The 13,975-nt window shown below is 40.2% G+C and overlaps 1 protein-coding gene across 2 annotated transcripts in view; it reads left to right on the top strand.

Annotated features, from left to right (window-relative positions):
• arl15a (ADP-ribosylation factor-like 15a) overlaps nucleotides 1-13,975 on the top strand; it is an 89,706-nt gene that overhangs the window by 38,089 nt on the left and 37,642 nt on the right. For both annotated transcript variants that reach the window (XM_035165146.2, XM_035165145.2), the window contains exon 4: nucleotides 8,517-8,725. In XM_035165146.2, coding sequence (XP_035021037.1) covers nucleotides 8,517-8,725 — 209 coding nt within the window. The remainder of the gene's footprint in view (nucleotides 1-8,516; nucleotides 8,726-13,975) is intronic.

Raw genomic sequence — 13,975 nt, 5'->3', positions numbered from 1 at the left:
GAGGTGGAGATACGTAAACAGACCCAGGGAGGCCTCCGCTTCTTAAAGGGAGCCTCCGGAGAGAGGGATGAGTGCTATCTCTCTCTCCTACTAGCTACTTAGTGACACAAGGAAATTTATGGTTATTTTGACAGTTAAAATAATTTATGTTTTTTTTTCTGCAGAGTATGGGCACATGGCAGGTGCAGTGCTTATTTTGAAGGTTCACCCAACCTAGCCTCCTGAAAAGATGAAAAACACTCTCTCTCACACACACACAGACACACACAAAGAGGCACCAGGGGACCACCAACGAGGGTGCTACCAAATTTGGACAGAGCGTATTAGGGGGTTTTGAAAAGAGTTTTTTCTGGATTGGGTCAAAGCCAGTCTGATGGGACATTATTGTGGTTGGAAAAACACTGGTCCCACGGATGACGCGTTTGATATAGAGAAGTTAGTGTAGGCTGCCACCACAGCAAAGGATGATGAAATCTGTTCTCTTTTTCTCGTTGCCCCCCGCCCGCCTGGACCCTCACTGGTCGGCTCATTTTCTTGTAAATACACAGAGCACAAGAATCTGAGCGATTTATGGTGCCATCCGTTATGGATATTTTGGAGAGGGTGAAAACAAGCACATGATGTTTTGACGCCTCAAGTGACTAGTTTTTATGTGGAGCGCAGTATTGCATTCAGGTTGCTGTCTGAGGTGGGTTGTTGACACGCGGCCCTCTTGTTTGGCCGAGTGAAGGCGTACACTTCTTCCAAATGTAAATGACGTAAATGTGGAGACAGGAGAGCTGGGGCACTTGCGTAATATTCCACGGTTCAGTTTTCGCAACGAGCGTTTTCTGATTAAATCATTCTCTTTCTCCACTGTTTGTACCTTACTCCTTTCCTCCTCTTAGCCTTTAAAACAGTAAACATTCCTGGTTTAGTGTTATTTTGCTCTGCACCAATGATGCGGAAAAATGATACAAGATGTGACGCACAAACATCAGTATTCTTGACCCCAAAAAAGCTTGTTTTACACAATACCTTTGTGGCTTGTTCTCTTCACTCAGCCTTGACTAAGGCAAGGGAAGAAGCTTGTTGAGGAGCGTGAAGAAGTGAAGCACTTACCATGTATTTCCTTCCTCTCCCACCACAAAGCCCATTGAATGTCAATGAGGTATTCTCCCTTTATAGTATGAAATGTAAAGCAAGTCTTGCATATACAGGTAATCTTAAGTACCGGAGGTTGGGAAGAAAGTTTAAGGCACCAAATGCTGTTAAAGTATAGGCTAAGTATTTGCTCATTTTGGTTAAGGAGAGAAGGTCAAACACGTTAATCCCTTCCTCAAAAAACATTTACTTTCTCACATTTTTATCTGGAGTTCTTATTTGCTTGGCTGGGTAACCTTGATTATTGCTCAACCCATTTCATCTGAGAGATAAAAGTGTCTTAAGTTGAACAGGATGGAGGCACATGGGAGAGCAAGTGCAAAGGTCAACACCTTTGACAGGCTGAGAAATTTAGTGTACAGCAAACAGCTGGAAACATGGCACTCGGAACTGGCCGAGGAGCCAGGTCTGTCTCAGTCGTTTAAATGTTGCAGGCTACGAGCCCATGTAAGTGTGGCTGACTCACAACTGTAACTTGTATTGTTGCTAAGCAGGGTATTGCATTTTTAACTCTCCCTGCCCTGAGTGCACTAGGCCAGATTGTTATAAGTGCAAGCTGTCCTTTAAACCAGAGGCACAGACCAGCCTGGGCAGGAAGCCCTGATGTACGATGCCTGTGATTATTCAGACTGAGCTATACGTTTGTCTCACTCATGCATTTGTCATTGAGGTCCCTGCCATCTTGTTTTCATTTGTTCCCTTACTCATCTTCAGCTCTGGTTTCGGTTTCTGCTTTCTGCCTTTCCTTTCTGCCTTATGTCCCTTCTTCTCTTTACTACTGCATCTGGATTTTGCTTTTGGCAAAATTATCTTTGTCTTTCCTTTGCCTCTCGTTCAGCCTTCGCTGCTTCTGTCAAGCTCGGTCTCCTCATCGATTTGACCACATTGTATGGCCTTGATCAATTCACACTGCCTCACAGTCGCTGTCAGACAGGACCGGTTAGTTAGTTATCATCTAAGTTAGTGTCTTAAATACTATACTTACATGCAGGAAACCCAGTCCATTGTTTTCTGCTGAAATCTAACTTCTTGGCCACGTATATGGACAACAGGGTTTCGAACCTGGACTTGCACGCGCATAACAAACAGGAAAAGTATCACTGTGTGATAATTAAAACCAAAGTCTGACTAAAACTTAAATAAATAAGTTGGTTTCCACAGCTGAACAGCAGTCTATTTAAACATGTGCACGCTAAAAGACAAACTGTGTGGTCTCACTACAGTCTGTCTTCACTCAGAGGAAAAAAAACCTCATCATGCGGCACTGTCACACAAGACCAATGCACTGAAAATATGTCAGTCTTAGTTTAGAGATCGGTTTAAGGCTAGTGTCTAAAAGTAGGGATGCACAGATCCCGCTTAGTTCAGTCTTGATACCGATACTGATACCTTTGTCTGATAGAGAATACCAATCTGATACCAGTGTCTATCTAATGTCAGCGTATTCATCACTGTGTGGAAGAGACAGGGATCATTAATTTATGTGTGAGGCAACGTCAGACTTGACTTGAGCATAACTTTGTTTATTGGTTATTTATACACATTTATTATTAAAATAATAAATAATCGTGTACCAGCAACTTGATAAATAACCCAATACCCAATCGAGCATTTTCAATTAGCATCAGACTGATATCTGATATCAGGTGTCAGATCAGCGTATCTCTGTTCAATAGTCGAGAGAAAATCGTCTTGTGCTTTATCATTGCACCTTATCAAAGTACACAAAATACACAGTGAGGCAGTGTCACCAGTGTGACCTCTTGTTTAAAATTCTCGGTAATTACAAAATCAGGAATTAAACAAATGCACAGAGTGAATTGTCCGTCTTCATTCAAACACTGGCCAGCACAAAGAGGTTGATAGTTTCATTTAATCAATGAGCAACACTATTTTTGTTCTAATCGAATAAGGTGATCGACATTGAGAATCTTTATTCAAACAAGCATTTGCTCCCCTGCTGGTGCCAGGTATGAGGACTCAGAGGGAAGGGGACCTCCGGGGACGAAGGAATCTATTAAGTGTGTGTATGTGTGTGTATAAGTCTGGACAGTGACATGACGTCAGGTCTAGACGGGCCATTTCACAGTGTGCATTTATGCCACACAATGACAGCTGATGAAGAAGTGGTGCTAATAATCACCACTCGTTGCTATTGTTCTTCAGTGTTGCTGCTGCTGCGGTTAAAAATAAGGACTTTGGATTTGGAGTTCAGTCGTACATGTGTGCGCATGCTGTGTTCCTGATGAAACACTATCGATCATCTGGTTTTCCAATGATGTACTATATTACAACATAGGGAAAATAAAACGATTAATAGTAAAAGATGTTTGTTTCAAATGTTTAATTTTTAAATGAGCAAAATAATTTTCTTATGGTACATTCACTGAATGTGTGAATGAGATTGTTGTAAATTTGAACGTGCTACTTCAGCTTTTAGGTCATTTAGAGAGTTCATCTCATCATTCAAGTCTACAAGTCTATTATTTACATACACAAGGCAAGACGAGGGAGATTCAGGAACATCATTGAATATTTACCAGTCGTCTTTGGCCACCAACAGGCAAAGGAAGCATTTGAACATCTCATAACAAAACCACTAGGTTTTAGTCATCTCAGACCCAATGTGGTTCTTATTTCTATCAAACAGGACCACAGTGTGTGCTACTTTGCCCAGCAGGGCAGCTTTTCCTTTGCACAGGAAAATGACCTGACCAAAAGTGAAATTGTAAATTGTCATTTGGGTTTAAAGCAGATGGTTGCATTCACAGACTGTGCTGATTTTGGAGTTCTGAGGACAGCAGTGTAACTGATCTCTATTTGAGGCCTCATTCAAGGATATGACCCTATTTGATGTTGGTTTTCTCGTTGATGCGGCTTGAATGGTGCATCACAGACATCGTGAGGGACATCCCATTAATATCATGAAAATATCAAACCAACCCCAACCAGCAGTCTGTTTTGATGTTGCAGTGGCAATGTGGTCGGTCAAATGTACAACAACAAGCAGCTTATAGATGTGTACACTCAGCTTTTTTTTGTTCATATAGGGTTAAACAGTGAGGTATATGTTCTGGAGGCTTGATTAAAGTGTTGTATAAATAGCAAGAGTGTGGTGATTAATTATTACTTCAACCAGACATATAACTTGTCTATAACTGAAAGCTGCTGTACCAGCCAAAGTGGCACATTATGAAAATTACTCGCCCAATGGAGAGGAGGGGTGTGTTGGCAAATCAGAAATACGCCCACATTATTTTCACATAGTAACTCAACTTATTTATCTCAAGCATTCAGAGGTGCTGCATTTCTGTAAAGCATCTTTGTCAGTAATGTGTACAATGGTGGGCATAAACGAGAGGGAACCGTGAATGCTTTGAGCTCGGCCTCTCACAGGAACTGTTTGCTTAAAAAGACAGTGCTGAGACTACCAGTTGATGGGTGTATCAACAGCTGAAGTGTTTTTCACCTCACTCCAGCCCCAGCTCATTCCTCAATGAAGTAAGCAAACTTTATTGCTCGAGGCCTCCCTCGCTGGTCCCAGCCCTCCCTCCCATCACTCCATTGTAGATGTTTTGTTCAGGGAAAAAACACTGTCTGCTTTTCGTTAGGGAGGCTTCAAAGAGAGTTGCGTTCAGTGTTTCAACTTTCGAGAATGAAAAGAGACCTGATTAGCAACATGTTTATGTTTTGTATTGTAAGGTAAAAGCTGGCAAAAGTGAGAAATATAGGCAGACACACAGAAATATATTAGAGTTGTGTTTGAACTGATTGTGAATGTGAACCCGTAGCTTCATTAATACCCAACAACAATCAAAGAAGAAGCCTCAAATGTAAAATACAGGGTAATAGTTTTTGACTGCGTTGACTTATTTTTTAAATGTAGTCGATCACAAACCATTTGAATTTGCAGATGATTTCAGAAACACCAGCCATCAAAACCAACTGAAAGTGAATCTGAATTCAGGCCCATGAATCATCTGCTCTTAATTCTCACCACCTAATTGTTTACTTATGTTTTACTGACATTTTCTTCTCAGCTTAGTTTATTAACTCATTGTCACACTTTGTTGAAAGAAGAAGAAACCTGATCACTGGAATGCTGTCGCCACTTGTGTTTGTGTAAGCAGCAGATGTCTGCTGGTTTTCCCATTCTCGTCTCGTACCTGCCAACTCTGACAGCATGTACTGTTCTCCATATTTCTACTTCATGTCCTCAGCTTGATTTTTGTTTGTCTCAAACAGTGTCCTTGAAACCTAACCCATAAATACCTGAACAAAATCACACTGTGTGAGCTGAAAAATGGTACTGGAGGTTTTCCTATCATGAAGTAAATTAGTTAAAGTATATATAACCGTATTACAGCAACATCATTTAAGCTCAATCATTAAATCCTATGTGGGAAAAAAACCCCAGTATTTATCATAAAGTTTAAAGTTTATAATATTGTTTAAGGCAAAACTTCAAAATACCAAGCCTCAATTATACTTCTTTGTCATAAGTATATACTTTTTTTTTTACAAGCAACAGTCCAAAACCCCCAAATTACAAAGAAAAGCACAAAATCCTAACAACTCAAATTCTTGATCTAAGTGATATTTGTCATTTCTGAAAAATAACTGACAAGCAAAAAGTATTTGAAAGTCCATCATCACTTATTCACTTTGCCCTCAAACGTAAGAAGTATTTTATGGACAGGGGGAGTTGGCTGCATCGAGTGTGAAGTGCTTGCTGCTGTGCTTAACACATTACAGTGCCCTGTAGCTTTACAGTATAATGTACATCTGCTTAAGATTCAAGTCTCACAGACCTTAGACCAATGTTATATATTGACATATTTCCTGCAGTGCATTGATTGAGTAATAACATTCATTGTTTCAGCCTCATCTAAAACAGAAGATGGAAATAGTTTAACTTTGTGGAATGAGAGAAGCTGTGTGTGTTCACTGAGTCAACTGTTGATATCATGGCATGAATTAATGTTTTCCTAAATGGAGGGCATAGAATCATACTTACTCAGTTACTACTGTGTTTAAGTGACACTTGAACACATAAAAATGGTTCGAGTGGATTAAAACATTTTCTTCTATAATTAGAAACCATTTATCCAGGATTTATACGCAAGAGTCAAAGGGCAGCAAAGAAGACAGGAAGACAGAAAACAAGCAAAGACATGAGGTCTTACTCATCGTGCACTTATTTGATTAATGATATGTAGTAGGGCTGCCAGCATCCCTCAGGAATCATGACGTCATGCTTGAAAATCCTCCCGTTAGACCAATAGATGGCAGAAGTTGCCAACGAGATTCAAGACATGACGGACATTCCACCATTTCCAGGCAAAGATGAGAGAAACTTCCTAGACAATCTCTCAAGTGCCACTTTGTCTGATAGCTTTCCACTCCAGTGAGAGGTGTGAGTAGAAAGAGTGGGGGAGGAAAGAAGGACGGGAGGGGAGAGCACGATGGAAGGGAGGTAAATGTCACTGAGAGCACTTCGTGATGTTTAAACATTTGCCAGCCTCACAGTTCGTCACTTCTTGGCAATTACCTTACTATGAGCAACAATAACGAAACAACAGTTCACACGATTGCAAAGGAAGTAACCTCACCAGACGGGGGAGCATAATTTTAACCAGAGCGTGTACGTCTTCTGAAAGCAAACGCTCATCTCTGCACATGAAGAACATAAAAAAATTCCCTTTGTAGTTGTGTGTGCATGGTGTCAACAAGTTTGTTGAGCGTGTAGAACAAACATTTAAAACAATTTAATGGAAAACATCTTGAGGGAAAGGAGAGTGTGCAGCTGAGTTAATGAAATGTAATCATCGTGTAACGGCAGAAGATGAGACGTTTATTTTATGTCAGCAAATGTAAATCAGAAATTACCAAAAAACGATACTTTGATGTATAAACAGGAATTTTTTAATGCACTCTAAGTATTGTAATAAACACCTCGCATTATACGGCTTGAACGTTTTCCGTATATTGTTTACATTTTGTGTTGTTTAAAGTGGTTTTCAAACCCGAAATCCAGAAAATGTCGGGACACAATTTTCCGGCAGGTGAGAGCAGTAGGAGGCCGGACATGATGTATAAATGTTGCTGCGGAAAGCACAGTGTGTTTGTTCGTGTTAGTGTTTTTCAGCCCTTATCACCAAAAGCTCTTGAATCTCTTTGTCGTTTCAAGTTTACATCTTCGTTGTCGTCTTCTGCATCACACATTAGAAATGTCCTCAACACGCCCAATCACTCACTGCGAATTTATGAGACATTTTTCTGCTGTATTCTCACATGGGACATTAAACTATTGACGCAGCTAAAATAGTTGGCAGGAAAAATGCAAAACCGGGCATGCTGGAGGATATGACAAGTATATTGTGGTTTGTTTGCAGATGAGTCAAAGATTTTTGTTGCAGCCCCAGATTCTTTTATTGAGTTCGGGATTGTGAACAGGTGCAAATTAAGAGGGACACGGTGGCTGAAGAAATATTTGGCTTCAGGAGCAAAAGGGGCCAGGGCAGCAGCTACCAACACTACAAAGTAAGATGGAAGACAATGCATGCAAGTTTTCCATGAGAATAATAGGAAAGGACGTTGTTCTATCCTCTTTTCCTCTTCGATAGCATCGCCTACACTGTCATAGAGTGAAAGGTTGCATGGCCGGTAGTGGCGACAGAGGGAGGTGGTGATAAAAAGGACACGACTGACTCATTTTGTGAGCAAGCAGGTCTCTTCCACAAATCTCACATGAAGTTGCAGTGACGTAAACCATTGTTGGCGGATGTGATTGATCCAAGTTCTCGCATTTAAAAGAAGGAACCATATGTTGTTGACAAAGAATGAACCCGATGTCAGCGTATACAGCCTTGAAAATGAGCCCAGACTCAGTTTGAATGTTACAGTGAGGATGTGTTTTTACTTTACACTGAGTTTTCGACTGCGGAGATCACTCCTGTGTCTTAACAATGACCTGATGAGCAAAAAAAAGAGTTGGCTTAAAAAGTACTTGATACTGCAAAACTTGGTGGTTTTGGTTTGACACAAAGCAAGAGGGGGAAATACTGTGGATGTCTGGGTTTTAAAATTGTAAATGAAAATTAGAGTCAACACGTGACACATACATTTTATTATGTATATTTTAACAAGCTACAAAAGAGGTAAAGAAAAATGCTTCTTCATGAATGAAATTATACATTTTTGGAGATTTTCATGCTTTTTAATTGAAATATTTTTTTTGTTAAAGGGATTGGAAAGCAGCAAAAGTGTTTATAATTATAATATACAGAAGCTGTAGGTATTCCTGTTGTAAGCACATTTTGTTCTGCCAATGACTCTTCATAGAGGCTGACCACTTTAACATCTGTCTACAGGAGCTGACCACATCAAGAAATACTGGAGTCGTTACTACCAGGGGTCACAGGGAGTCGTCTTTGTATTGGACAGCGCGTCATCAGATGAAGACCTCGAGGCCGCGCGGAACGAGCTCCACTCAGCCCTACAGCACCCACAGCTCTGCACACTGCCTTTCCTCATTCTCGCCAACCACCAGGACAAGCCTGCCGCAAGGACGCCAAACCAGGTAACCAGGCCCGGCTGCATGGCTGTTTTTCTTTTCATTACACCTCAAGCATCACTTACTGTAATCAGGTTCAGCACATGAACTTCCACAGATTCATAAAACTTGACATGTGTGTCTCAATCAGAAAAAGGGGTGGAACATTTATTAATATTCATTTAAGGCTGTGTGTCAACTCTAACCAGTTAACATGAGCACTGAAATGAAAACCAAGTCGTTCACGTCACACGCACAGCTGAGGTGTGGTCAGTTTGCCACTCTACCGTCAGACGGGCTGCAGTAGTATGTTAGTAGAAATGTCATGTAGTAGGTCGTGTCACCACCTCCCCCCAGGACAGAATTAATCACTGCTCATGGAGGCAGGAATAAAATACAGCACAACTAGGGTCGTCTCTCTGCTCCATCCCTCTCTCTGTTCTCTCTCTCTCTTTCCGCCATCCTCGTTGCTAGCCATGCTACACCACCACACAGTGCCTCACAGAATGGGCCGTTATGGCTAGCATTCCCCCGGAGTCTTACTCCCCTCATGCATACATACTCATGCATCATCTGCTCAGGTCTAGTTAATGTTTCTGAAGGAGAACTAATACTCTGAGAGGGTCGTCTGCTTTTTCCGAGCTTAGACGACCCTCAACTTCAGTGCTTCGGCCGCTCTTCACCGATGTGAATTCGACAGTGGGAAAAAAGATAAAGTCCTAGTACCAGATTCAGACCCAAAACTGAACGTATGACTCCACCTGAATCAGTCTAACTTAGTTTAGCTAATTAGTATGGATTGGTTGTACTTGAGCACAAGGCGCTATAGTCACGGAAACCCACTAATCTTATTGATATTTTAAATGGCAGCTGCTTGTTTTAAGCCCGACAACACTGATCTCTTTGTTGGCTCTCATAACGTAGCCAATTTAATCCAGTCTGTGAACTGCCCACACTTTCCTACCGGTCTTAGCGTGATGTGTCCTCTGCCATATTTGACCCGTCATTGCATCAGTCACTGGAAGTATTGACTTTCCTGAACTGTTTGCAAACACTGGTGACACGTGAGACTGGTTTATAGGGACCGAGGGATGAGATACATGTCGCCCAAAGGCCTTTTCTGCACCACGTTGGGTGGTGCTATTTCAGGTCACAATGAATGACTTTCATAAAGTGAGTTGGTTGGGGTGACGGACGAAGCTGATGTTATTACAGTTGATGCTGTACTGTGTCTACTTCTATCGGCATTTGAGCATATTGTAATTTACTGCTGCCACTGTCTGTTATGTGTTTTTACATTCCTTCTGCCTTTGTCATACATGCACCAACACGGAACACATTAAAACAAACCCATACACAGACATGGAGTTTCTTATTTGCATTTGTAATTGAGCTAATAAGAATTTAGTCTTTAAACACAGATTTATAGATCCTATTTATTAAAGCCAGACTGATATATCACTTGGCCAATAATATCAGTCTTTTAAAGATATATCAATGTTTGCTGATATGAAAACATTTATTTTACAGAAGGCATAAAATATGTGCATTCATGTTTACATTTTACATAAAAATATGTCAAATTTAAATGTAGTTTATATTTAGTTAGTTAAATGTTTAAAATCAAGTTGGTTATATTCGTATTTTCTTTTTATGATTAGTTAATAAAGTTTATGGTTAAACTTTAAAACATCAAGCCTCAATTACATTTCTTTGTCATAAATATAACAATATAACGACTATTTAGGAATCATTGCCATTTTCTCAATTTTATATCTGCTAATATATCAGTATCTGAAATGTCTTACTCCCCGTTATCAGTTTTGGCATCAGCCTCAAAAAAATCCATATCGGTCAGGCTCTACTGTTTAGTCTATTTATGACAAGCTGGGGATTTCTTTAGTCTTAACAAGGCTTTGAAATCGTCTGTCTGGGTGAAAACATCTTAATTCAATCAATAAATTAAATTCCACCGACACTGAAACTTTTCAGAGTCTCCAGGGAGCCACAGTCCGAGCACTGAACTCGGTTGCGGGTTCAAATAAGATCTTATCTAACCTGGTTTTCTAAGTGTGTGTGTATTGTTTGTAATACGTCAGTGTGTTTGAAATTACATGGTCATTATGAGTGTTACCATGCCCGTGTGTGCATATTATCATCTGACTCATGGCTGTGTCACTGAAGAAGCTTCGTGTTCAGTGACTCACAAGTAATCTTTGCTAAGATGAAACAAAATCTTATAACAAACCATGAAAGGAATGACAGACTCCACCTCTTTGTTTATTTGCCTCTATGCTGCTCAAGCTATTAAACAAAGTAATATTGCTTGTTTTCATTAATGGTCTAATAAGTCTAACCTTAAGGTAATAGTATCACATGTTATACTGTTGAAAATAAAGTGGGAAATGACATGTCAATAGTAAGCCCACTCAACAACTGGAGAGTTCAAGAGGGCAAACCCTAACCAAACATTTGCTCAAGAACCGTATGGGGTCTCTTCCCGGAGTTTATTCTTCATTTCTCCGTGTTCCCATGTTTTTTCTTTCTCTTCATGTTAGTCTCAGTTATGGGAGTTTGAATCGTGCACACATACATTAGATCATATATAGTCTATAAAAGCTATATGTGCTGTGATGAAACTGGTATAGACCCTCAAGGATTGAACGACTAACTTATTAACACATTTTAGTAAAGACCCGACGTGTGTTTCCACGGTGAACTGTGAAGATGGTTTATCTAAATTCCTCAGCCGCTGGTCACAGATAGCACCCTGTGAATATTTCAGAGTTCTAATTCTTTTTTTCAAATTAGAAATAATGTACATTTCTGAGCTGTCTGTCACTCTACTACACATTAGAGCCCCAACTCCAGTGTGGTTTGTCTCCAGGAAGTTTGGGAATATTTATGTCTTCATATTACTTATTGATAAAGCTTGTCAAAATGCTCTACTGTAGAGCCGAGTTGCTTAATATTAAATGAAAGTTACACTAAAAGTACCAAGGTACATGTCAGAAACAGGTGGCAAACCACTCTTAGCACCGGCCGGGCTGGTCCTGTATAAGTGCAGTGTGTCTCCTCGGCTGAGGATAAAAGCAGAATTAAAGATATGCCACTTCCGATTTCTAAAAACTTATCACCGTCAGCAGCAGCAGGGACGTCGGAAGCATCGCAACGAGGCCTCCGAGTGAACCCTAGAAAGTGTCAGGCTATGTGCTGTATGTGCAGCTGCACTTCTGAACACACGGATCGCACATAGTATCACTCATTTATATAGGTTATCTGGAGTATGAGGATCCATGAATAGCCTCTTTGATTGAATTAGTTACATAACTGCTGTAAGGGTTGGGGTACACTGGATAAAATGTCCCAGATATTTTATGTTAAAGTTGTTCATGGTGTTGTCATGTTTAGGACACTGATACGATAACAAATCCACCTGAAACAAAGCATGAATAGTGCTTCTCTATTCAAATTAACGTTTTTTTATCCAATGAAACTTGGTTAACATGGTTAGTGTTGTCTATTGCACTAAACAGTATTTTCAGTTTGGCCAATTTAAACATCCTTTCTGCATGGAGGAGTCTTCCCCAGCTCCCACATCCGTACAGAAAGAGTGCTTACATCAGTCATATAGCCAGGTCCATTTTCAAAGAATCTTACATGTGCACGTATCCTTTAAAGCTCTCGTATAAGACACCATATATATACCCGCTATGTTATGTGTGTTTTCATTATTTATTAGAATTTCCATTAGCTTTTTCGTAAGGCGACGTGTCCCTTTAAGGGTCAGTGCACATTGCTTTGAGATGTTTTGGGCCAGTGGAGCTACTCCACTGAAACTTTAGCTTCATAGAAGCTTCGCCGAGTTCATTAGGTCATCAGCGGGTTAGGAGGGTAACGGTATACAAACACTGTACATCCCAGTGGGAGGTGAATGTCTTTTATGTTTCTTAACCATCATAGATTTTAACTATGATAAATTTAAGGTGAACATAATAATTCTAGCAATATTACACTACAAAGTGGATCCAGTCCTCTCTTTATATTTATGTCTACTGTTACATTTGTTTTTCTGAGTTAACGTTGTAATAATGTTCACGGTAACTTTAATCCATAACATGTTGAAAAATGACCCTTTCAACAGGAGTCATAACCTTTGATCGACCATAACAATTTTCTAAGGAGAAATCTGTCTGGTTCCTTCTTTTGTAATCCCTTTGAAATGTTTAAACGGTTTAAGCATGTCTAAATGTTTATTCGACGGGTCACTCTAAATTAAAACAAGAAGTCATACATTAGGTCTTGTATATACCACATGTGATGCATGGGTACAATGTTGCGGGTCTTGCCCCAGTTTTCCCCTTCAACGGTATAAATGGGGTTTCATGGGGACTATTTTACATGTGGACTGTTGCCACTCTCTCCATTCACTGTCTCCGAAGCATATCTCGGCAATTTGACCGTTTCAATACACGTAACTAAAACATAATGTTTAGCAGCTGCGATACTGTTCCATCCCAAAATATCTACAAACAAATATTTAATTGCTTGAAGAAGGAAAAATAATAATTTGTTTTGATATCTTTGTCATCACAGAAGTCTCTAACCTTAAAATGACATACTTTGAAGTTCTCCTCTGAAAGTTATGTAAAACATTCCACATGAAAATGAAACGGATCCTGTATGTAAATAGGAAATTGCACATTCCCTTGGACGGTCATTAAATGATGTATAATGTTACAACCATGGATGGAAGCCCGTAGAGGAAACCATGTTGTGTTTTTGCCTCTGGAGGTCTGTACGTGATCTAGATTGCAGAATTAGATTACGCCCACAGATGAATGAAATTTTGTATTGAGTTTTACTGGAACATGTATTGGATTTTTGCTGACGTTCCCGCTGCAGACCCTTTGCTTTACCATTTTAACTCCGCAAACCTCCAAAGACCACAGCTGCAGAGCAGGTTCTTGCCTCTTGTGAATGTTTGACAAGCACCACCCATGAAACAAGCCCAAATTTAGTTGGTCTAAATTCTATTGGCTGCTACTCTGGCGATGACACTATACACAAATGACGTCTCCATATTGGCTTTCTTCTCACAGCAACCACTCTGTTGACAGAGCAAGGTGGCTCATTTCCTTAAACACACACACACACATACACACACACACACACACACACACACACACACACACACACACACACACACACACACACACACACACACACACACACACACACACACACACACACTTGCAGTTGCTAGTGCTGTTTTCT

Source organism: Hippoglossus stenolepis, chromosome 9 (assembly GCF_022539355.2).
Source record: "Hippoglossus stenolepis isolate QCI-W04-F060 chromosome 9, HSTE1.2, whole genome shotgun sequence".
Taxonomy (NCBI): Eukaryota; Metazoa; Chordata; class Actinopteri; order Pleuronectiformes; family Pleuronectidae; genus Hippoglossus; species Hippoglossus stenolepis.
This window is presented reverse-complemented; position numbering and strand designations above follow the sequence as displayed.